General features: G+C 38.6%; 1 protein-coding gene across 1 annotated transcript in view; it reads right to left on the bottom strand.

The window, feature by feature from the left end:
- ptenb (phosphatase and tensin homolog B) overlaps nucleotides 1–24,455 on the bottom strand; it is a 112,502-nt gene that overhangs the window by 37,514 nt on the left and 50,533 nt on the right. The window contains exon 3 of the mRNA XM_052027209.1: nucleotides 16,429–16,473. Coding sequence (XP_051883169.1) covers nucleotides 16,429–16,473 — 45 coding nt within the window. The remainder of the gene's footprint in view (nucleotides 1–16,428; nucleotides 16,474–24,455) is intronic.

The raw sequence follows: 24,455 nt of genomic DNA on the forward strand, positions 1-24,455 counted from the left end.
TAATAGTGGGACCAACAAACCCGCACATTTTTCTTCCCTAGTTGGATGATGTTCAGGTTCCAATTGTGATTTTTCAGTCTTCCAGCTTTACACTTGATTTATTTCTTGACCTAAAGTTAAATCTCATTTCCTAGATAAAACTTAACAATAAATGGGAGGGCAATTAATAGTCTGGGGGAGTACCTATCAAAAGCTATCCAAGAGTAAATTGTAATTTTGGATGCACCATACACATGCTTCAATAGGTTCTCCTCTTCCAAGGAGAATTGCCTGTGCTGGGATGGTATTATTTAGAAATGGATTCAACTTCTCTTGTAGGAAAATACAGAATATATTGTTGTGCATTGCCTACAAACACACCACTTTTAACAAGTTTTGGATTTATATACAAAATACTAAGTCATATTAAATTCATTCCAAAAAGACTTTTATATACCATCTTACACAAAATCAGGACAACCAAAAGCACTATAGTTAAAGTATGCTCACCCTATCAGCCAATACGCACATCACAATCTCACAAACAACATTATAACAGTAACAAGACAATCAGTTTGCGACACTGGCTCAGGATAAATACTGGTCAAGGCCCTAGTGATAATTACCATGTTATTTGCATGTATGATAAGGCCATATCAGTGTTAAATAAGATGCTGAAGTTTCAAAGGATCTAATTCAACAACATACTAACCAGAGAGTATAGTCAGCAGCTGAAGGGTTTGTAGTAGGCACTAAAGACTACAACTTTCATCTGCTCAGTACTCAGAAGAAATCACCAACATGTGTTATTTTGTTAGATTGACCAACTTTGCTCTTTGTATAATCACTTGATATTGTGAATGCATTTGAAGATGCATCATTTTGCCAATTAAACTATTTTTAATGAATATGTTCTCATTCTTATGGATCAGTAAGTAAAGCTAGATATCCTAGCTGCTCAAATAACCTTGCAGAACACGTGTTGGATTCCTCTTTTTCAATCCCTGCATATACCACGTCCAGGTGGTGGTATAATACTTTCCAGACGAAGAAATAGTCTTCCATTTCAACCTCAAATGCATGAACTCTCATGGCATTGTGTCATGTATGGGCAAGGGAACCTCCTGCTGATTACCACCTACAATTCTCCCATAGCTGATGAATATGCACTCCTCCATGTTGAATGTACATGGGGGAAGTACTGCATATACTCTAAATGGTGCTTTCAATGTCCATCACTAAAGTGACTTAGCAGGAATTGAATGAGCTGACTGAGGCCTGAAGGACATTACAGCATTGGTGGAATAGACCATCACAGAGATTTGAGGAAACAAAGTCCCTCCTTTAAACCTAGGAAACGCTCCATCGTACTGCGTGGCACTACCATCATACTAAATGGCGTGAACTCACAACAATTCTGGTATCTCAAAACCGGACATTCATGAGGTGCTATGAACCTCTGCAGTACCAAAAATGTACAGTCAAACTAATCTCAGATGCCTCAACCCTACTATTACGAAGCCAGGGATCAACCCTGGTTCACTGAGAAGTGCAGAAAAACCTGCCACAGGTCACACATGGTGTACGTAAAAATGAGGTATCAATGAAGCAAAGCTGCAACACAAGCTAAGTAGCAAATACAGCATACATCAGATGCAATCCCCCACCCAATCGATTTTCCTACCACATCAAGTTGTGAATGGCGGCAGACAATTAAACAGCTAATGGGAGAAGGCCACTCCAAGAACAGCACAACAAGATCATGGGAGTACCTTCACCATAAAGACTGCAATGGTTTGAGAAAGGGTCTCACCTTCACTATTGTCTCCAGTGTACTTAAGAATGGACAATGAATACTGGCCTTTCCAACTGTTCACATCTTAAAAATAAAACAAAATGCTCTACATTTTTAAGGGCAGAATGGCGAATTGCACTGAATGGAGCAAAAGCACTTTGGCAATAACCACTGTAAATAACCGATCTCTGGAAATTTGATATGACAAACTGTCATTTGAATTATGTACACTTTTGCAGTCTTGCTTTGGTAAATGTATTAACATCACTCATGATAAAAGAGCAGGGCACAACAAATGGCTTGCAAACCATACCCAGCCCATGAGACGGTTTAGTTCAGCCCACCTGATTGATTGACTGAGCTGCCCACACTTGATGCCCTCCTACATAGATTTACCTGCAGTGCAAAGCTCCACTCCATGTAATGCTTTGACAGCTGGTTGAGCATGTACCTTAGCTCAATTGTCAAAACTCAAAGATGTAAGTATTTGTGAATACTTTTGATACTGAAGCACTGAAAAATATTCAAAATCTATCCAAAATTAATCATGATTAAAAAAGTAAATTAAAATGTGAAAAATTTAAAATATTTAAAAATAATTGAAGCAGAAAATAATGAATGCATTTAAATGCATCTAACAATTAAATGCATTTAAATTACTCAGTCTTGCTCAGAGCCAGTCTTCTCAACTGAAATGAATTCCTGAACTTGTATCACATCAAACCTGATATGTTTAAAGACCAAATTTTCTAGCGTAATAGAAAATTTCAGGTTTGCGCTCCAGCACTGGACACCAAGTTCAACATTTGACCACTGCAAGGATGACAATGGAAGTTCAAGATTTCTGCACAGTGCAAGTCGGCTTCAGAAATAATTGTGATTGCATACCACGAATAAAATGAGTCCACTGAGCTGAATCCTGCCAATGCTTATGTCTTGAAAAAGTCAGATGACTTGTTTGTAAAATCAATTTTCTATTAAGAAATTTTGAGTAGCAATATAGGCACGATACAGGAACAGCAGCATGATCTACTCTGCCTTCAAAATTCAGTTCCAATAGCACTAATGACTGGGGCTAGATTTTCAGGCAAACATTCTTTCCCCAACGACATATTAGTGGGACAGCCTGCTGGGAAAAATATAACTGACACTTTATGACTGCATTACACAAGAGGTAGCCTAATTTAATTCCTTAAAATCGCACCAAATGACTCTGCTTGGACTCCATCCACTTAGCCTCTGCTCACTTTAAGCTGGGCTGATACAATGCAGGACTGAAAGTAGAGACTTCACTAGGCACACTTTAGCTGCTTCTTTGGCACACATCCTCCGACACTGCTATAGATAGACCAAGTAAGCAAAAGCTGAAGAGAGATGCTTACATTTTATGCAAGACTGTTTGAATGTCCAAATTATCTAAATTAAAAATTAGTAAAGGTACACAAGTTGCATCAGGTTTCTACATGACAAATACTATCCATAATGGTTGCCTATGGACACTCAGTATATAACTGTACAATAAATGTGTAGGCTGAATGACAGTCATGTCATTGAACAAACCACAATTTAGATTGTTCCCCATCTACACAAGAGAAAAATACATGGGTCTGCCAGGTAAAACCTAGTGAGACTCCACTAACTTCCTGCAAATCAAAGGTGTAGCCATGAGCACTTGCGCGGGCCCCAGCTACAGCTGTCTTTTCATTGGCTATGTGGAGTAATCCTCATTCCAAACTTTCTACGGTACCATTCCAACTCTTTTACTGTTACATCAACAACTGTATTGGTGCTGTTTCTTGTACCCACATGGAACTCATCAATTTTATCACCTTCGCTACTAATTTCCACCCCACTCTCAAATTCACTTGGACCATTTCTGACACTTCTCTCCCTTATCTCAATCTGTCTCCAACTTTGGAGACAAACTATCAAGTGACATTTACTATAAACCCAGTGACTCCCATAGATTACACCTCTTCCCATTCTCTCGTTAGGATGACGTTCCTTTCTCCCATTTTCTCCATCTCTGCTGCATCTATTTTCAAGATGAGGCCTTCCATACCAGGACATTTGAAGTGTCCTCCTTTTTCAGGAAATGTGACTTCCCTTCTGCAGTGATTGATGGAGCACTCTTTTGCATTCCGTTTCTCAGACTTCTGCTCTCACCGTACCTTCCTCCAATCAGAACAAAGATAGAGTTCCTCCAGTTCTCATTTTTCACTCTACTAGCCTCCACATCCAGTGCATCATCCTTTACCATTTCTCCCAATTGCAGAGATCCTACTACTAACCACGTTTTCTCCTCCCCAACCCTTTTCACTTTCCTCAGGTACCACTCCCTCTGTGACTCCATGGTCTGCTCATCCCACCCACCCCTCCCTGACCCCTGGCACTTTCCCCTGCAACTGCAGGAGGTGCAACACTTGTTTTTACACCTCCTCCCTCACTACCATCGAGGGGAGGCAAAGATTTACATGCACCTCCTCCAATCTCATCTACTGCATTCAGTGGTCCCAGTGTGGTCTCCTCTACATCAGTAAGGCCACGCACAGACCAGACAACCAGTTTGCAGAGCAGCCGCTCTGTCTGCAATGGCCATCTGAAGCTTTTGGTTGCATACCATTTTGACTCCCCTTCCCATTCTCTCACTGACCTGTCCATCTGTTTTCTCAACTGCAGGATGAGGCCCAATACAAACTAGAGCAACAACACCTCATATTCCACTCAGGTAGTCTACAGCTCAATTCCAGGTAACACTTACCTCCCGTCCTGTGTTCTGCCTGCAGCCCACTCTTCCTCCCCTCCCCCCAACATTTCTGAATGACCTCCAGTGTCACCAGTTTTGTCCTTGGCACGACAGTGTAGTGGTTAACGTAATGCTATTACAGCGCCAGTGACCCGGGTTCAATTCTGGCCATTGTCTGTAAGGAGTTTGTAGGTTCTCCCCATGTCTGTGTGGGTTTCCTCTGGGTGCTCTGGTTTCCTCCCATGTTCCAAAGATATATGGGTTAGGACGTTGTGGGCATGCTATGTTGGCGCATGAAGTGTGGCGACACTTGAGGGCTGCCCCCAGAACACTTGACACAAAAGATGCATTCCACTGTGTGTTTTGATGTACATGTGACTAATAAAGATATCTTACCTTCCTCTTCCCAAATCCCCTCTCCAGCACCCCCATCACCCATTTCCATCCCCTCCCCTTCATGGTTTCATCCACCGACTACCCACACATTTCACCCACTGGACTCCTGGCCCCTCCCTCCCCACCCCTGTCAATCTGTTTTCATCTGCCCTTCACCTCTCCCCTAATGGTTCCCATTATTACCTTCCTTATCAGATTCCAGCATTGGTAGCCTCGGTGATCCCACTTATAACCCTCCTCACCGTCTCCAACTTTTTTTTTGGCTGCCTTCACCCATCATCCACCCTTCTCTATTCCATACCTGGCTCCATCTGCCTGTCATCCTTCACCCCTCCTCAGTCCATCAATCATCTACTGGCCCATCTCACACTGCCCCTCTCCTCTTTATATTGGTTATCTTCCCTCTCCACTCAGTCCTAATGCAGGCCTCAACCTGAAACATCAACTCCTTCCCTTCCCCCCTACGCCGATGCTGCTCAACCCGCTGAGTTGCTCCAGCGGGCTGTTTGTTGCTCTGGCTTTACTTAGTGTTTTCACAAAATCAAGACATCCCAAAGAACCTAGCCTTCAATGAAATACTTAAAAAAAAATCACTGTGGTAATATAAGAAACAAGACCAGTAATTTGTGTATAGCATGCACCCATAAACAATGCGATAATGACCAGATTAGTGACATTGACTGAAGTATAAATAATGGCTAGGGTACCAGGAAATACTCCACTGTTCTGCTTATAAATAAAGGATTTTTTAAAAAAAACTCACTTATGAGTAAAAAGTTCCTTAGTTTAAAGATTAATCCAAACAGCATTACCCACTTTGTAGCAGCACTGCATTGGAGTGTCAGCCTACAGATTTCTGTTTCACCACAGAGTGGGACTTGAATTCGCAACCTTCTGACCCAACAGCAAGAAACCCTCCATCTGAAGTCGCAGCTGGCTCACAAGACCAATTAAACATTAACCTGGCCAAAATAACTGAATACAAGTTAATGTTGTGGTCAAATTTGATGATGAGTAGCAGCTTGAATATCTGCATTGCTCTTATTCTCAGAGAACAATGGAGATTTTCAAAACAGAGAAGTCTCAAGATTAATCTCTTGGGTAAAAAGCATGAATTATGAAAGAATACCAGAGGTTTGTACTTTGCTGTGTAGAAAGGAGTCAGTTGAGAAATATTTGCGAGAAATAGTGGTAAAGTTTAATCCACAATATTAAATAAAAAGAAACCACAGGAGCAATGCAAGGGGGATACAGGCTTCTACTACAGAAAATAAATTTTAAGTAACACAGATAAAATTTTGAGAATGCTGAGAATTTAAAGTAAAAAATGCTGGAAGTATCAGCAGAAGAGGCTTCGAGAGAAACAAAACGAATGGCCGGACATTGACAGGAAACACTGGCATTTCCCCACTTAAGTGCCAACAAGTTCAGGACATGCATGCACGTGTGCAAACCTCAAGTCCCAAACTCTAACAGCTGTGCGTCAGCATTTCAGTCACGTTCATACATTGGAAACCTCATGAAGTCCAACAAGAAAGAGCAAAGGTAGGTTGTTAACCCACCACTTCGGGTGGGGAATCTGCTCAAACAACTGTGCCAGATTAGACCCAAGTCTCAGCCAATAAAAGAAACTTGCTAATTTGTCTTATTAATCACTATTTTCTTGGTCTGCTACATTCAGGGATTCTTCTGTACCTCTACACACCATTTGTGTATTCACTTATCTTGTATTTGTGCAGGGAAAACATCTCACACTTTGGATGGAATTGCATTTGCCAACATTCTGACCACCTGACTTTACCCATCAACAATTTCCCAGTGTCTACAGTTTTCTTTCATATTATCGACTAATTTTGTATCATCTCGACATCTAATCAAGGGCCTTCCATTTCAGTCCAAGTCACAATATACATTGTGTAAAAGCTAAGAATCTAAAATTGAGCTTTGCAAAACCCCACTGAAAAGAGCCTTCCAGTCTTTAAAACACTTATCAACCATTCCTTTTGTTACATATTCCTGAGCTAAATTTGCTTTCTTTAGATCCCAAGGACCAAGTTTTCTGGCTAGACTACCAGATGCAAGTTTATTATAATCCCTGGCAAAATCCACACAATAGCTTCACCGACCTTCCTAAAAATTCAAGCTAGTTGAATATGACTGTCTTGGAACAAACACTTGCTCAAAATCCTTGATTAATCTGTACCTTTCTAACTGATTACTAAGACTGATGCTCAATGTTTCCAGCAATTTGTCTACCCCCAGTGTTGGGCTGATTGGTCTTTCATTACTTTGCCCATCCCTTCCTCCTTTTTAAACCAACTCTACTATGTTGGCAATCTTCCATTCTTGCAATAACATGCCTGCAGCCAGAGATTATTAGAAACCAATTTTAGATCTCTGCTATTTTACTCCATGTTCGTCTTAATAGTCTTAGATACATTTCATCTGGGTCTGGCAATTATCTACTGTCAAAGAAATTTCCACGGCTCCGTTTTCAGTGGAACTCCACAGCATTCTCATCTTATTTGATGAAAGGCTTAAAATATTTCTAAGAACCATACTCGCACCTGCTGCCTTCAATTACAGCTTAACTTTTCAGCTTTTAATGGGTCTAACATTTTTCTTCGTTATCTTCTTACTATTTATAAACTAACTCTATTATTCTTGATGCCAATTTTGTGTCTTCTCTTTGGTCTAATTAGGTTCGTTATTTCATGGTGGCCAGCTACCTGGCTAATTATCTGCATTTTACAGAAAATATTGGAGAAATTGTGTGGTAGGTGCATAGGCAAATATTTTTTACTACTTGCCTTGAAGTAGGAAATGATTTGTTGTTTAAACAATGGAGTAACATTGTTAACAATAAACTCACTGTTCTCAGAATCCATTTCTGACTTTTGATTGAAGTATCATATTCACTGTGAATATGCCTAAAATTCTGGGCAACATCCTGCCATTAACCATCACAACCAAAAAATAATAATCTTTCATCTATTGTTTATGATCCTTCATGCATGGACATTGACTGCTGTATTTTGCCTACGTAACTACAGTAATTATACTTTAAAAGCAATTACATTTTTGGATATCCTTCGGGCGTTCTACAAATACGAAAAGACACGAGGAATGGATCTTCTGATATGGGCCTAAGACAATGGCAGCATTTCCTGCAGATTGATTGCATAGCTGTCTTCCCCTACACTGATGGACTTAACTAATAGTCCAATGGGGCAGCACAAATATCCGTAAGCTTCCCAACTCTCAGACTGGGAAAACTGCTCGTGCAGCATGTGCTAGGTTTAATTTTTGCAATTACAGTGGCCTTATTCAAATCAATGAAGAAATTGGTTGCAGAGGGAAACCTAAGTGGGGCTTTTTAAAAAATTATCTGAGTTAATTTCGCTACTTTAAATTGTTTCCATCTCTGTGTGTTTGTTTTAATGCTGTTATTTAAAATCAATTTACTAAATTTAATTTCTTCACTTTATTTCTTTTCCCCACAGGTCCGAAGTGGTTTTGAATATTTGCAAATCTCAAAAGGCATTTATTATACCACAGTTATGAACTGGGAAATGGGTTCCTAGCAAAGGATCATGCTGGAAGATACAGAATGGCCCAGGTCAAACATCCAGTGATCATGGGAGCAACAGGTGTCCTTCCCCATTATAAACAGGATTTTCTCTCCCCTTCTGGCTCTGAACTACTGTATCAGTTTTCCCCACAAGTCTTCATATGAGGGTTCCCATCTACTTTATTGCCTCTATTGAAATCCCTTGCTTCCGAGTAGCCAAGGCAGAGATCATTCCATCTTTAAAGAGAAAAAAGTTGATAAGAATATAGGAGCCTTAATCTTGTTGTGATGGAGTTTGGAGTACCCAATTTGAGAGCCTGGTTTCATGTATGCAAACAATATAGCCCACCCATTAGATAAGATTGTAATTGGAGCCTCACTGCTAAGGTGAGGATGCTGACGTTAGCATGCTTATCCTACTATTCTGTTTGGGCAAATTCCAATACTCTTAAGTACCTTGTTTTGGTATTATAAAAGATAGCATTATAGATAGTATTATATAGGCAAAGGGCAGGGAGTTCTACCACCAGGTAAACCATGAGCTTTGTGCCAGGTTTGAGGTTTTGTATCAAAAATGATCAAAACCTCAAACCTGCTTCCCGAGACAGCCAAAGATTGTGGTGGTACACTAGAAGATGTGATAAATCTTATCACTGATATCTGCTTTCACTGAGATGTGCCTACTGCAGCATGGAAATGTTGCAACAGTGAGGGCCTCCAGACTCGTATGCAAATTGATACATTAATAATAATTTCCCTTGAGACAATATTTCCTTTTGCAAATTGAATCAGTCTTAAAACAAGTGCTACCCCTGACTTTCACTCTTCTTAAACTTGGTGGCTATATTACAACTGCATTTCTTTCTTTTTCAATCTTTTTATTAATTTTCAAATTAGTACAAATTAATATACAACATTAATAATTATACATATGGTGCAGAGAGATCAGGATAACCATTTTTTTTAGATATAGAGATATAAATATAAAAAAAATCACAAGGAGTAAAAAAAAGAATAATCTAGACCTCCTGCTCTCTTAAGTGAACATAATACAAAAGGAAAAGTGAAAAGAGATTTAATTATGAGAAAAGAACCCCTAAATCAAAAAAATTAATAATAAACCAAAAGAAACCAGAAACTTCAAAAAAAAAACTGGACTGATATTTCTTCAATTAAAAACAAAACTATGTCGTCAACTCCGCTCCTCTGTATTCAAGGGTTATTGAAAGGGATCTGAAAAAGGTCAGCTTATATCATATGGAAATATTGAATAAATGGACTCCAAACTTCCTCAAATTTAAGCGAAGGATCAACAGTACCACTCCTAATTTTTTCTAAGTTTAAACATGCTATAGTTTGAGAGAACCACTGAAAAGTGGTAGGAGGTATTGGATCCTGCCATTTGAGCAAAATGGATCACTTGGCCATTAATGTGACAAAAGTGATCATACGACAAGCAGAAGCAGATAAATGGCCAGATTCCATCATTGGTAACCCAAAAATTGCAGTAATAGGATGAGGACGACTGCATTTCTGTATATTCACGTTAATCCAACATTTCCATTAAAGCAGGCTTCTATTTCCCAAGGCAAGATCTATAAACTAAAAACTTAAAAAAAGACTAAAGACATTTAACAGGAACATTATCAAACAGAAACTGACACTGAGCAACAAGACAGAGGCTCTGACCAAGTCTCTGATCATAAGTCTTAAGATGCATCTTAGAAGAAGGGCTCAAGTAGCAGAGTGAGAAATAGATTTAGAGATGGAATTTTGAAGCTTAAAGTCAAGGCAGCTAAAGGGAACATTTCTGGGGTAGGTTGGACCTGTACAATTAGCATGGGTGGCATTTAAATAGCAAAACGTCCAATTATCCTTGCTGGGAGACTTGCTCATGCTACTGGGTAGGCTTTAAACTAATTTCGCAAGGGGGATGGGTGACAGTAGATGTAGAGATGGGTGGGGGGCGGGGAAGAGAAGTTCAATCAAATATAGAAAAATTAGGTCCATCCAGTAGGTAGTACAGATATGGGCATAAAAAGCACATGGGAAGATTGGAAGACTAAATTACATCTATTTTAATGCAAGAAGCCTACATGGTAAGACAGATGAACAGAGCATTGATCAGCTTATGGTAATATAATATCGTTATGATCACTGGGATATAGTTGAGAGGATAGGATTGGAAACTCAACATTCCAGGTTATAGAAGTTTCTGGTATGATGGGAGGAGACATTACATTATTGATCAAGGAGAACACTACAGTAAAGGGGCCATCTGCAGTAAAGGCTCTTCAAATAAAGCCATACAGGTAGAGCTTGCAAATAAAAAGTGGTCACTTTGCTACAATTATAGTACAGGCCTTACAAGAATTAGCAGGAGAGCAGATAACTAAGCAAATCACTGATAGGTATAAGACTAATAATGGTATAGTTGTAGGTGATTTCAAGTATTAATTAGTGTTGTTTTTACTGTTAAGGATTAGATGGGGTGAGATTTTAAAGTGCACCCAAGAGATCTTTTTGTGTCAGTACATAGATAACCCTAAGAGATGTGGCAACTCTAGATCTAATCTTAGGGAATGAAGCCAGGTAAGCCAATGAAGTGTCAATGGGCAAGCACTTTGGGGATAGTGATGTCTAAGTTTCAAAGTAGTTATGGAAAGGGACAGGAATAGTCTGGAAATTAAATGTCTGAATTCGGGGAAGGAATGATTTAAATAGCATTAGACAAGACCTGGCATATGTAGAACGGGAGCAGCTACTTACAGGCAAGTCTACATTTGGGAGTTGGGAGTCTATTAAAAGTGGAATGGGTGGAGTTCAGGTCCAACATGTTCCTGTAAGGGTGAAGGGTAAAAGAGAGCAAGCTCAGGAAGCCTGTGGGTATGAAGGGATATTGATGGTTTAATTAAAAAAAAGAGAAAGCATAAGTTAGGTACGGAGAATGTCTGCTCACCCATCCATCCATCTGTGTGCAGGTGTCCAGTTTAAAAATGAAGGTTTTGGGCAAAGAAGGGCCTTAAAATCTTATTGGTAGATGAGCTTAAGGAATATCCAAAGGCATTTATAACTATATTAAGAACAAGAGGATAACCAGTGTAGGAACCAAAGAAGCAATCCATATGTGTACATGGCTGAGTCTTCAATGAATACTTTTTATCTGTATTCACTATGAGAAAGAAATGATAGTTGAGATTTCAGTTGGGATGACGAAATTCTAGAGCACATTAAGATTAGAAAGGAGGTATCAGATGTCTCAACAGGCATAAAAGATGGATAAATCAGAGCCTGATGAGATGCATCCCCAGCTGCTATGGAGTCAAGGGAGGAGACTGCCACAGCCCTGATGGAAATATGCAAATCTTTGCTGGCCACAGGTGTTAGACGAATAGGACCAAGTCAAATAGTTACATGCCAGTCAATCTAACCTCAGTTTGTTTGGGGGGGGGGAGGGGGGGCGGGGAGTAGAGGAGGAGAGAAAGAAAAGAGAAATTATTGGAGAAAATTCTCAGGGGCAGTTATTAATCAAAACTTGAAAATGCAGGGTTGATCAGGGATTGTGGGAAATTGTGCCCAACTAATTCAATTGAGTTTGTTTTTGAAGAAATAAATATATTGATGAGGGCAGTGGAGCTAATGGGGTTTACATGGATGTCAGTAAGGCCTTTGGGAAGGTACCACATGGAAGAAAGGTTGGTCTAAAAGGTTAAAGCCTCATGATCCAAGGCAACATAGCAAATTTAATCCAAAATTGGCTCGACAACAGCAGACAGAGGGCAAAGCTGAAGAGATGCTTTTCTGAATGGAAGCCTGTTACCAGTACTTTTTCACAGGAATCTGTGCTGGCACCTTTGCTGTTTGTTATGTACATTAGTGACAGAGATATAAATGTAGGACAAAAGACTGATAAGTTTGCAAATAACTCAAAAATTGGTGGTGCTGTTGACATTGATATGGGTAGTCCTAAGCTACAAAATGATTTTGACAAACCATTAAATTGGGCGGAGTATTATCAGATGGAACTTGATTCTGTGAAGTGAGAGGTGATGCATTTTGAGTGATCTAACAAGGGTAGGACATACACAATGGACAGTAGGTGCCTAGGGAATATTAGGGGAAAAAAGGATTTTGATGTACAAGTCCAAAGATCGTTAAAGGTGGCAACACAGCTAGGCAAGGTGACAATGGCACACAGTGTACTTGCTTCCATTAGCCAGGGCACAGAGCATAAGAGCAAACCTTGGTACAGCCTTCTAAACGTTGGGTTAATCTAGATACAGTGGAAAACAAGAAACTTTTCCTGAGGGCAGGCGTCTAAGACCAGAGTCTTTAGGTTTAACGAGTAAAAGGTTTAGTGGGTACCTAAGAATTTTTTCACCCAGAGGGTGGTTGAAATCTGGAACACTATTTATGGGGGATGGAGGAGGCAGGTATTCTCACAATATTTAAGTAGCACTTGGATGCACACTTAAATTACCAAGGCATATTTTGTGAATTAAGTGCTGGTAAATGGGAAAAGTATATACAGGTACTTGGTCTGCATAGACACAGTAGATGAAGGGCCTGTTTCTCTGCTCTATGAGCCATCCATTAAACTGTGGCATTCCAATCAGCAACAATCAAATACGACTGCTCTAAGAGTAAGCTATTAATAGCTGAAAAACAAGGCTACATTACACTACTTCATCTTCCAAGAACTAATCTACTCCACTGAAAAAGAATCTGAAAAAATGCATAATATTCATTTCATCAACCCCTTTCAGGAGTAGATCTCTGCTGCTGCTTGGACAATTAATCTATGATTTGCTAATGAGAATATGAAACTTTAAGTGAACAATGCTACTCAAAGTGCTCTGTCAAGAGATGTTATCTTTTAGCAATGATAAAGTTCTCACTCAACTTTGATCTCATATCTTTCAGTCCAAATAACAGAAACTTGAATGGATATGTAGACAATTGGTTTAGCCATTTCATTGGGTCAGATTAAACATCATTGGGTCCTTTCTGACAAAACATCTCCCTATTCCAGGATCATCCTTGAATGCAAACCTAAATTTGGCTTGTCTTCTCCAGTCAAACCATGTTCTTCAATCACTCTTCTCTGTATCCACCATTCTCACCTCCAATCACTGGTCTCAATCTTAGCTCACAGTCAGTCATTTCTACCAATTCCCTCCTTTCCTCCAGGTTGCTAAAATAACTTGCACAGATCTATCCCTTCCCTAAACTTGAAACCATCTCAATTTGTCATTTTCGTTCATGCCCTTTTCTAGTTTATCTTTTCCCAGGAACCACCTCTTATGCATGATACTACTTCCAAAGAGCAGCTGACTAGCTAATTTAATTTCTTCACCCTCATGTTAGCTTACATTGTTCACCTTCCTCAGGTGATCAGATCTGTTCACATCACTATGTTCAAAATAAAACTTGACCTCTTTGCCCTTGGAATTACATCACTTGCACTTCCATTAAAACAATCACGAATACCTTATAAAAATAAAGCATAGAGGTCACTTTACAGCTTTCCCTCGATTCCCTCGTCTTCTTACCTTCTCCTCAAAAACAACTTTGAACATGCCTATATACTGGCCTTTAATTGTTTCACCAGATTTGTGTGCTGCCCAACTGATGACTCAAATGCTTAGGAAAACTAGACTGTTAAAATGTACCGTAAAATTCTGGATAATTGCTGGGTGTGATAATATTCCCATAACTACCGTGAATCATGCAGTCAGAGTGAGAACTTTATTGTCAATCAGAAACAGCATCTCATTACAGGGCACTTTGAGCACAATTTGTAATAATTCACTTACAATGAAGAAAATCATTGTACTTTTAGCAATCCAAATACCAAAGCTTAAAATTTGAAATAACAAAAATACTGGAAAACGTCAGCAAGTCAGTTAGTACTTGTACAGAAATAAATTAACATTTCAGCTGTTCTAATCAAGACTTGTATACTTGAGACACTAACTGTTTCTCTATCTATAGGTGAAATATTTCAATCTTGTGTTTTTATTGAACATTCTGGAAATCACCTTTGACCAGGAGCTTAATTGGATCAGCAAGTAACATGTGCAAAACTGAGGCTGGGCATTCTGCAGTTAGCGACTCCATTTACAAGGTACACACCAAGAGTGTGATAGAATACTCTTCACTTGTCTGGGCGAGTGCAGCTCCAATAGCATTCAAGCTCAATACCAATCAATAGAAAATAGCTCACCAATGGCACCTCATTTATCACCTTATACACCCAGGTCTTGTGCAACACTAAATATTGTTGCAATGCATTTATCTAAAAGACCACTGCTATATTTCTTCAGTAGCACCTCCTGATCTTGCTATTTCTATCTATATGGACTTTAGTAAGGCTTTTGACAAGGTCCTGCATAGCAGGTTGGCCCAGGTTAAGGCACAGGGATTTGAGGCACGTTAGTGAACTGGATGCAAAATTGGCTGGGTCAAAGGAGGCAGAGGAGAGTGGTGGATAGGTATTTTTCTGACTGGAAATCTTTAATGAGTGGTGTATCACAGGGATCAGTGCTGGACTCTTTGTCACTTATAATAAATATAAGTGACCTGAATGAAAATGTAGGGAGCATGATTACCAAGTTTGCAGATGGCACAACAATTGGTGGAGTTGTAGATGACAAAAAAAAGAGGTTGTTTAAAGATACAGAGGGATACAGATCAGCTGGAAAGTTGGGCAGACTGGTAGCAGATGAAATTTATTCCAGACAAGTGTGAGGTAATGCACTTTGAGAGTTCAAATTCTGTTAGGAATTAGAGTGAATGGCAGAGACTTTAAGAGCACTGCTGTACAGAAACTCCTTGGGGTGCAAGTCCATAGCTCCCTAAAAGTGGCAACAAAGGTAGATACGGTAACGAAAAACGAATTTTCGTATGCTTGCCTTCATAGGCCAAGGTACTGAGTATAAGATTTGGGACGTCATGCTACATTTGTACAGAATGTCGGGTGAACTGCACTAAAGAGTATTGTGCATAGTTCTGTTCTCACACAACTGAAGGGAGTGGTCACAATAGAGAGTGCAGAAGAGATTCACCAGGATGTTGCCTGGAATGGAGGGCTGTAGTTATATTATAAGGAGAGATTGGATAGGCTGAGTTTATTCTCATTGGAATATAGGAAGCTGGGGGTGACATTATAGATGCTTACACAATTATGAGGGACACAGCCAGACTGAATCTTTTTCCCAAGCCAGGGGAACCTAAAACTAAAGGGCATAGACTTAAGGTGTGAGGGGAGAAATTTAAAGGAGGTCTTTGGAGTACATTTTTCCACACAGATGGTAGTGAATATTTAGAATGAGCTGCCAGGTGGTGGTAGAGGTACATACTATTACAATATTTAAAAGGCATTTGGACAGTTACTTGGATAGTAAGAGAGTAGAGGGATACAGGACTAACATGGGCAAACAGGATTAGCATAAGCAAGCATCAAAGTTGGCACATATGAGATGGGCTGCAAGAGCCCATTTCTGTGCTGTATAATTTTATGATCCTATGACAATCAGCAGACACATGGGAACACTACCATAAAAGGTTCTCTGCAAATCATGACTTCAAAAAAAAATCTTTCATTTTTACACCATCAAAATATTGGAACATTGTGTCTTACGTCATTATGGGATTACCATCACATCAACAACAGCACTTCAAAAAATATTTCACCACCATCTTAGAATCAGAGAGTCATACTCAGTCTTGAAGGCAATCAAGGACAGATAATAAATGGCCTTGATAGTGATGCCCATATCTCGTGAATGAAGAATTTAACGACAGGTGCATAGATAAAAACTACTCTTGCAATACATCACATTTTTCCAAAACAGACACCAGTTTTGAAATACTGTTCTTAATTAGACTTGTACAATTAACACCTGAAACAAGCAAGAAATATTGTAAAAACATACTTACAGGTTGTATATTTTGTAATGGTTTTTATGTTTTGCATCCAGAAACCTAAAGAAAGAAAAAAAGTTTAAGGCTTTACAAAATGATATTCCTCTAAATTTTCAATTGAAATCTTCAGAATTTCACACTTCAAATCACCAACTGGCCAATTAACCGCAGTTTTTTTTTGCATTATTTCTCTCTAACAATGTGTTTAACAATTAGGTTGTCTTTGCAAGATCAAGATTAAGACTGCTTTTCCTTTCAAATATTAATTTAAGCATAAATGTGTTGATTAGAGAAAGGAAAGAAAATAAAACTACCAGCACTGAGGACTCTTTACTGCCATAAAGAAAAACTTACCAAAAATTCTGTTAATCATACATAGACATGTATAGAAAGATGAAGGCTCCAGAGTGTTGAAATACATTAGCAAAGTCACATGCACCATGCATGCACTAAAACTATAGGAAAGCTAGAGATCTAAATTTTGTTCAAGTGAGCTGTTCAACATCTTGTTGCATCTCAGAACAAAGCTATCAAGGAAAACTAGTTAACTGCAGATGCTGAAAATCTGAAAGAATAAACTGCTGTAAACATTCACCAAGTAAAGCATCCATGGAGAGGAACATAATTAACATTTCAATAATCTTTCATCTGAACTGGAAAGTGTTAGAAATGTAATAACTTTTAAACAAGTACAGAGACAGGAAGAGGGATGGGGAAGAACAAAAAGGAAACATTTCTGACTTTCAAGAGAGGTTAAATGGTAAGAGAGCTGGTGAAAGTTAAAAGGGAGTGGACACAGGGCAAAACAGAAAAAAGTCTAAGTGTAAATGGCAGCAGTACAATGTGATGCCTGAATGAATGATCACAATGGTTATGATCTGATATTACTCAAGTCTGTCAAGTCCGGAGGACTCTAATGAAAAATGAGGTAGCACTCCTGGAGCTCCCATTTAATTTCATTGGAGCACTGCGAAAAACAAGACAGGATAGAAGTCAAAATGGAGTGTGATGGAGAATTATTAGTGGTAATTTCAATCCATAATATGCATTCAACCCACATTCCGTAGACTTGATTGACAATATTGAAGAACCAATTTACTTGTCCATCAATCTCCTCGGAGATGGTCATAAAATACCACAAGCCAACAGCAATTCTCTTTATTGTCAAGAAGATCTGCAAAAAGCCCTCAATATGCTACCCTCAAAAACTTGTTCCACAAAGTTGAATTGTGTGGTATTAGTGGAAGGTGCTACAAATGCTGAGGAAGTTATTATATTCCTACGGCAGTTTGTGTGCTTGATGGCCAGTGATACGATTAAGAGATTAGTTACCAGATTCCACAATAAATCAATTCTGGGAACATTGTTTTCTATTATTTTTATAAATACCTTTAATGTAGATGTTGGGAAGTGGCTGCATGTTTGCACACAACACCAAGATGTTTGTTTGGACTATAAAAGCAGAGAGGTTTCTGGAGGGCAATAGCCCAAACTCCTGCAGTAACCAACCATACAATACCAAATTAAAACCTATTGATATGAAAGGAACTTTAGCACCAGCATCCCTTATTTTCCAAATGTCCCTGAATGAAACCAGACTGAACAGGGTACTACTTTAGCTACAGGACTATTAAAATAAAGCATACTGTCTTAGGGATAGGATGAGATTGCAACAAAGATGGTTTTTAATGCTTTGAGTGAAGAAATGTACTACACTTCATCCTGAAAATGGTCCCAGATCAGCAAAACCTCTTTCAGAAAATTTATCTCCTGAGATCTCCAAAAGCTTTCCCAGTTAAGGATATTATTGAGAGATAACAATTCTTATCTAACAGCTAATGCTTCTTCTAATCTCTAATTTGCAGAAGTATTTCTTTAGTTTGTTATGCCCATGTCTACCAAATACTATTTGGGAAAACGTCAGCACTATACTATTCGACCTTTAAATTCGATTTAAAAGATGCCATTTAGCTTTCAATTTGAATCTTAGAAATGTACTGATCAGTTCTGAGTTTGCCTTCAGCTCACAGGATACTTTGCTGACACATCTTCAGACATAAAAACAAATATGCATATTCTCTGCATACCAGTGAACATTTGGCATTGTCATATTTGGTCCAGCCAGATTCAATGAACCTGGTGACTCCTGATTATGAACAACTAACTTTCTTTTGCTTGCAGAATTTCTCAACAGACCAAGGTTTATCCTCTGTGCAAATGAATTTTAGAGATTGACCAATTATCCAGCCAATGTGACATCTTAAGGCAATATTTAAGGGAATTCTACCCCATATAGTTTTACTGAGCAATAATAGTTTAGCTGAGAATTTAAATCCTGCACAATAAACATACTGATTTTATGCTCCATTCCCTTGCTTTATCAGTTCTTTTGGGTTTTTTTTTACTGCACTTTTTCCACGTAGCCAGCTGGAAGATACTTGGCTGCTCTATGGGCATGGGCATAAGTCTTGCAAGGAGCAAGACCTGCAGATAATATGCAAACTTGCATACCAAAAAAGATGTATTAACAATGTGTTCTGATTAGGAAGGACTGTTAATTTTCATTCCAGAGAGTGAGGATAATAATACTGTTCTTTTAGTTTATTCATTGCTTGTTATCTTTGACAGCCCGAACATTTATTGCTCCTGAGCAGAGTGGGCAGTCAACAGTCATTTACAGGTGCTAGGAGTCTGGAGTTACTTGAGGAGAACAGATTTCCTGCCTGAAAAAAAACAATCATGAACCAGATGGGTTTTTAATGACAACCTGTTATTTTCATGCTTGCCATTGCTAATACTATTGTTTTAACTGCAGGTTTTACTTAATTGACCGAACTGAAATCAACATATTAAAATCAGATATAGCAAATTCAAAGTATTATAGACAACATTACATTCTTGATTAAAATTCCCAAGGAGAACGCCAAGAGGGCTTTGCACAACAGTCAACCAGTGTCTGAAGGTCCATTGGTGATGAGCAGACTACAGTGCAGGAGATAAATTCTAGAGACTGCTGTTAACTTTGACATTCCATACTTGGACTAAAAATAAATAAAGTTTTGAACTGTGATACAGCTGGAAATTGGACTATTGAGAATTCTGAGCTAACCCAAGAGGGTGGTGGTGAAAATTTTGTTCGAATTCAACATAGAGACTTGCAACGAAGCAAAAAAAAAGCTGTTTTCAAAACTGACATCACCACACATGGTGATGATATTCAGACAGGAGGTAACTCACAACAGTACCCAGATGTTTCTATCCCCTTGAAGTCAACATATATTTTACTACCAGTGTGTGGAGGATGCTTAAATGAAGAAAGTGTGTAACATTTTGGATTGGGATTTTCATCATTTGCCATATCAAATATCAAACACAGTACATCATATTAGGGAAAATACTATGGAAAAAAAATGCTCTAAGCAATGTTTTTTAATAAATTCCTGCAGTAATGAACAAGGAGTACCTTGCAGAGAAAATATACTTACATAAAAGTAGAGAAACAGCTGGCATTACAAGGAGTAAACTCAGATTGTGATTAACTGCATTTTCTTTTTGATTCCAAACTGACAGATTAATTTATATCAATGAGTATACCTTAAACAACTTAAACTCCGAGGACATTTATGCAAAGTCAACCGTCGGGCCACAAGCCGAGCTATATTTTCAGCCCAAAATGCTCATCATCATAAAAAAAGCCTATGCCCACCAACATACAGCATATTCCACAGCTTGTATTTATCTCAATAATCATCTATTTCGACCCTCTTCTGGGCAAGCTCATCTGTCCCCCAAAAGCTTTAACTCTGTGAAATACTGCTGCCAATAATCTAACCCACATCTGGTTTCACTCACCGAATCCCTGCTCTTCTGGTCCATCAATAACTCAACTTAAAGTGATCATTCTTTCTTTCACACCAATCCATTCCTTTTTCTCTGTAGCCTTCTCAACCCCACAATCCATCAAGCACTCCTTTCCTACAGCTGGGGCTGATGCATTTGCCAGTCTAGGTTCTATGTCCCAAATGTTCTTATGAACCACTCTGCCACTTCATCTCTACCATTATGGCATTTATTAAAACCAACCTTATCAGTCAAGCTTTGTGTTATCTGTAATGCTCCTGTTAATTGCCCTTTAATGATACTGCAGGTGTTGTGCAAATGCAAGTAATTAGTTAGTATAGAGAGCTTGTGCACAGTTTGAAAAGCTGAGACTCAAGTCCAGCTATCATACCATAGGTGTGTGTAAGGATACTGGATGTGAATGAGAACCAACTAAAGCATATTATATATTCAATTGGAACAGAACTGGCATGCTGATGACATCCATAATCTGTGACCCATCTCAATTTAAAAGATGCCATTTACCTTCCCCTCTCACTACTAAAATGTAGATTTTTGCGAAATCTCCAATCCAAAATCCTTCCTGTCAGTATAGCACATTTTAAGTATCATACAAACTGATGAATTTAAAATATTCTATAGTTCACCTGGAGCTAATTTTGTCTGACAGGGTAGAATTAAATGATTAATGAATAGCTCCTTCCATACATCTGGTTGTCAAAGGCTACCAGAAAATAATCTCTAAATTGACTTAGCTAACAATAAAACAAATGCGACATGAAAGCCCATGACTTTGCAACATTAACAGTTACCTTTAGCTGCATTCTTATATCTCAGTGGGTTTAGGTCTTAGGATCAATTCCAACCCCCACCGCCCCAACCCCCATAGGTGCCTAGAACCTTGCTGGGGTGGTGGTGGAGACAGACACTATAGTGATGTTTAAGAGGCATTTAGAGGGGCACATGAACATACAGGAAATGGAGGGATATGGATCATGTGTAGCCAGATAGATTTAGTTTAATTTGGCATCATGGTTGGCACAGACATTGTGGGCCAAAGGGCCTGTTCCTATGCTTTACTGTTCTATGTTCTGTGAGAAAAATACAATACCAAGAGCAATTTAATCACATTGCTCAATCACCTTTGTCAGAAACCAAGTTCTAACTTGATATCCAAGCTTTGTGGATTATAATATCATATTTAACCTATATTTTTCATATACTTTAATTTTGTTTTCCAAAGCAACATTCTAAATGAAGTTATCCAAAATCTGGAAAAATTAATGAAATGCACATGGTGTAAATAAGGACATCAACAATACAAGACAATTTTTTGCACAATAGTTTTCCTGCATTCATAAGATAAGCAATGATAGTAGAGAAGCAAAGCATATTCTCCACTGAATACAGTGTCAGGACCAAGCAATTCATGACTATTATGCGAAACTCATCAATTGGAGAGCAGTGTGAAAAGCACTGAAAGATGTTAGAAACTGTGTGGTTCGTATTTTCGTAAAATCACGGACTAATTTCCTACCCTAAACTATTTTTGTAACAATTTTACTGCAATTACATTCCATGAACTTACTGTTCTCAGTGTCACAATATTTTAGTTTTTTTTAAAATAAAGTTGGTGGGGTATTTGGAAAGGGTTGGGGAGTGGGGAAGGGAAAACAGGCCATGAATGAGATGATGTTATGTTCTTTCAACAGTTCTATCACTGAATGAACAAAAACTTGATTTGAAGGAAATGAAAGAGAACATTACATAATGATTAATTGAAAAATATTGAACCTTCAAGTCCTTTTGCAGCGCAATTCCACAATGTAAAAAATATCATTAATAAATGAATCAGAATGGGGGGGGGGGGTGTTAAGGAACCACTGTAGTGGAAATGCTTTCTCTTCTGACTGCATGAGTATATTATGACGTCTAAGGAAAAAAATTATGAATCCTCACATCTTCAGAGCTCTTTCGTTTCTTCTTTCTGGTCCTGGAGTGGAAAAGTATTGGAGCTGCATCTTCCTTGCTCAAAGAAGCAGATTTTCCTTTGGTGACTGAAATGCTGCCCTGCTTTTGTAGGAAGTTGCTTCAGAGTCAAAGAAACAGCCATGAATCTCCATCTAAATTTCAAGAAATTGCAATTATGTAGCACCTTTAATGTGGCAGATTTTCCTCAGGTGCATCATTTAAATATCAAAAGAAATCTGAACCCAAGCCACATCTCTAGATGGTTAAATGGATAGATTTAAGTGGTGTCCTAAAGGAAACAAAGGAGGTAGAGATACAAGAGAGGGTTGAGGAAGAAAATTCAGTTCCCAGGCCTTCACAGATGAAGGCACTACATGACCAACAGTGGAAAATTAAATTCAGGGTGTTCAAGAGGAAGACAGCAGATAACTCAAAAGGTTGCATGGCTGCAAGAAATTATGGACATGGAATTTGTCAGCGTCACACAGAAATTTGAAAAATATGATGCAAATTTTCACATAAAGACAATATTGGTCAAGGTCCCTGTACATCATTAATTACTCTCTCCACCCCCCGCTCCTCCAACCCCAGTGGAAACAGAACATACCAGAACTGCCGGTTTCTGCTTTTACTTAGTAGGATTTACTTTTGTCCATTCTAATTCATTCATCAATGATTTTTATTTCCATATTGTGGACTTATACTTCAGGGATGATAAGTAAACAAAACTTAGTTTGGGCACACGCACAGTTTCACCTCACATTTACACAAGATATAATGAGGAAATCTGACCAAAAGTATTTAGGAAAGGCATGGATAAGGACATATTCCAACAGGGCATTAGACAAGAGACTGAGCCAAACGTATCAAGGGTATACATAATCTGAAACAGGAGAGTTCAGCAAATGCAATTCAAAAACAAAATTGCTAAATTCAATGGCTGTTTTCAATGTTCCCTGTCTTTTCCATCTTGCCACTTGGATTAAACATATAACTTACACCTGGGAACTTGAGGAATTTATACTGAATGAGGAAATATTAAAAAGGAAGTAGTGACAGTAAATACACCCTGATAAGTGCTTAGAATGCTTACTTAGGAAGACTTATCAACCTTAAGGGAGGTGGGCAAAAAGGGGGTCTTAATTGTAGAGATGGAGTCATTGATAGAATTGTTGATTAGGGATCCAAGTTGGTGATGTAAACCAATGATATTGATCTTCATGTTTAGTTGAAGGAAATCTGTTGATCAGTGCACAATGTCTGTCAAGCGATCTGGCAATTGTAGAAAATAGGTGTCAAGAAAGAGGGGTGGTAAAGTTGAACTGCTATGTAATTAGTTTGTGTGAAAACTGATGCAGATTTTCTCAATGTCGTTGCCAAGGCATTGCACTTAAATGCAAAATAGGTGGGGGCTGAGGATAGATCCTTGGGGCACACTAAGAGCAACAGTGCCAGAGCAGGAAGAAATGCCAATGCAGATGATCCTCCAGCTACAACTGAATCGGTAGTATTGGATCTGGTGGGCACAATCCCACAAAAGGGTGAAGAATTTTGGTGCAGCATGGTTATATTTCAGGGATGCAATCTCATTATGACATTTAAGTTGCCAACCTGCCACACTGGGTAATTCTATTCCGATCAGTCATTTCGCCTCCTCCAACACTATCAATACATCATGCTAGTTTATCAGGCACACAGATAGTAGTAAATATTCAGAACATAGTTTAAAAAGCCAATGTAAAAAGCAGCATCCCTCATATCTTCAGCATACCTGAATATATGATATGTACACATAGAAAATCTAGCAGATATACAAAATATATAGATATATGAAAATATCTGCCAGATATTCATTGGAATTTTTTTCTGACCATTCAAAATGCAAAGCTACTTTGCTTTTTCTGATTAAACTGAAATGGATAAAATGCATTCTATAAAAAAATGAGACCCAGGGAAAATGGAGATGCAGGCTAAAATGTACCTCTTCAATTTCCAACGAAACTGACCAGTACTGTTTTACATTGATGGTTACCTATCCTCTGCATTGAGCGTTAACCAGAATTTGCTAAAATAAATCTGCCTTGAAAACATTTCATAAAATGTTCTGGAATTATTTTAGTGCATCTATTTCCTCGGTATTTACAGAATGTGTCCAATCAAATAGGTTCTACCCTGGTTTATAGAGAAATACGACCTGGCTGTGTCTATGCAATCAGAGGACATTTCAGAGA

This window comes from Pristis pectinata, chromosome 12, assembly GCF_009764475.1.
Source record: "Pristis pectinata isolate sPriPec2 chromosome 12, sPriPec2.1.pri, whole genome shotgun sequence".
In the NCBI taxonomy this organism is placed as follows: domain Eukaryota; kingdom Metazoa; phylum Chordata; class Chondrichthyes; order Rhinopristiformes; family Pristidae; genus Pristis; species Pristis pectinata.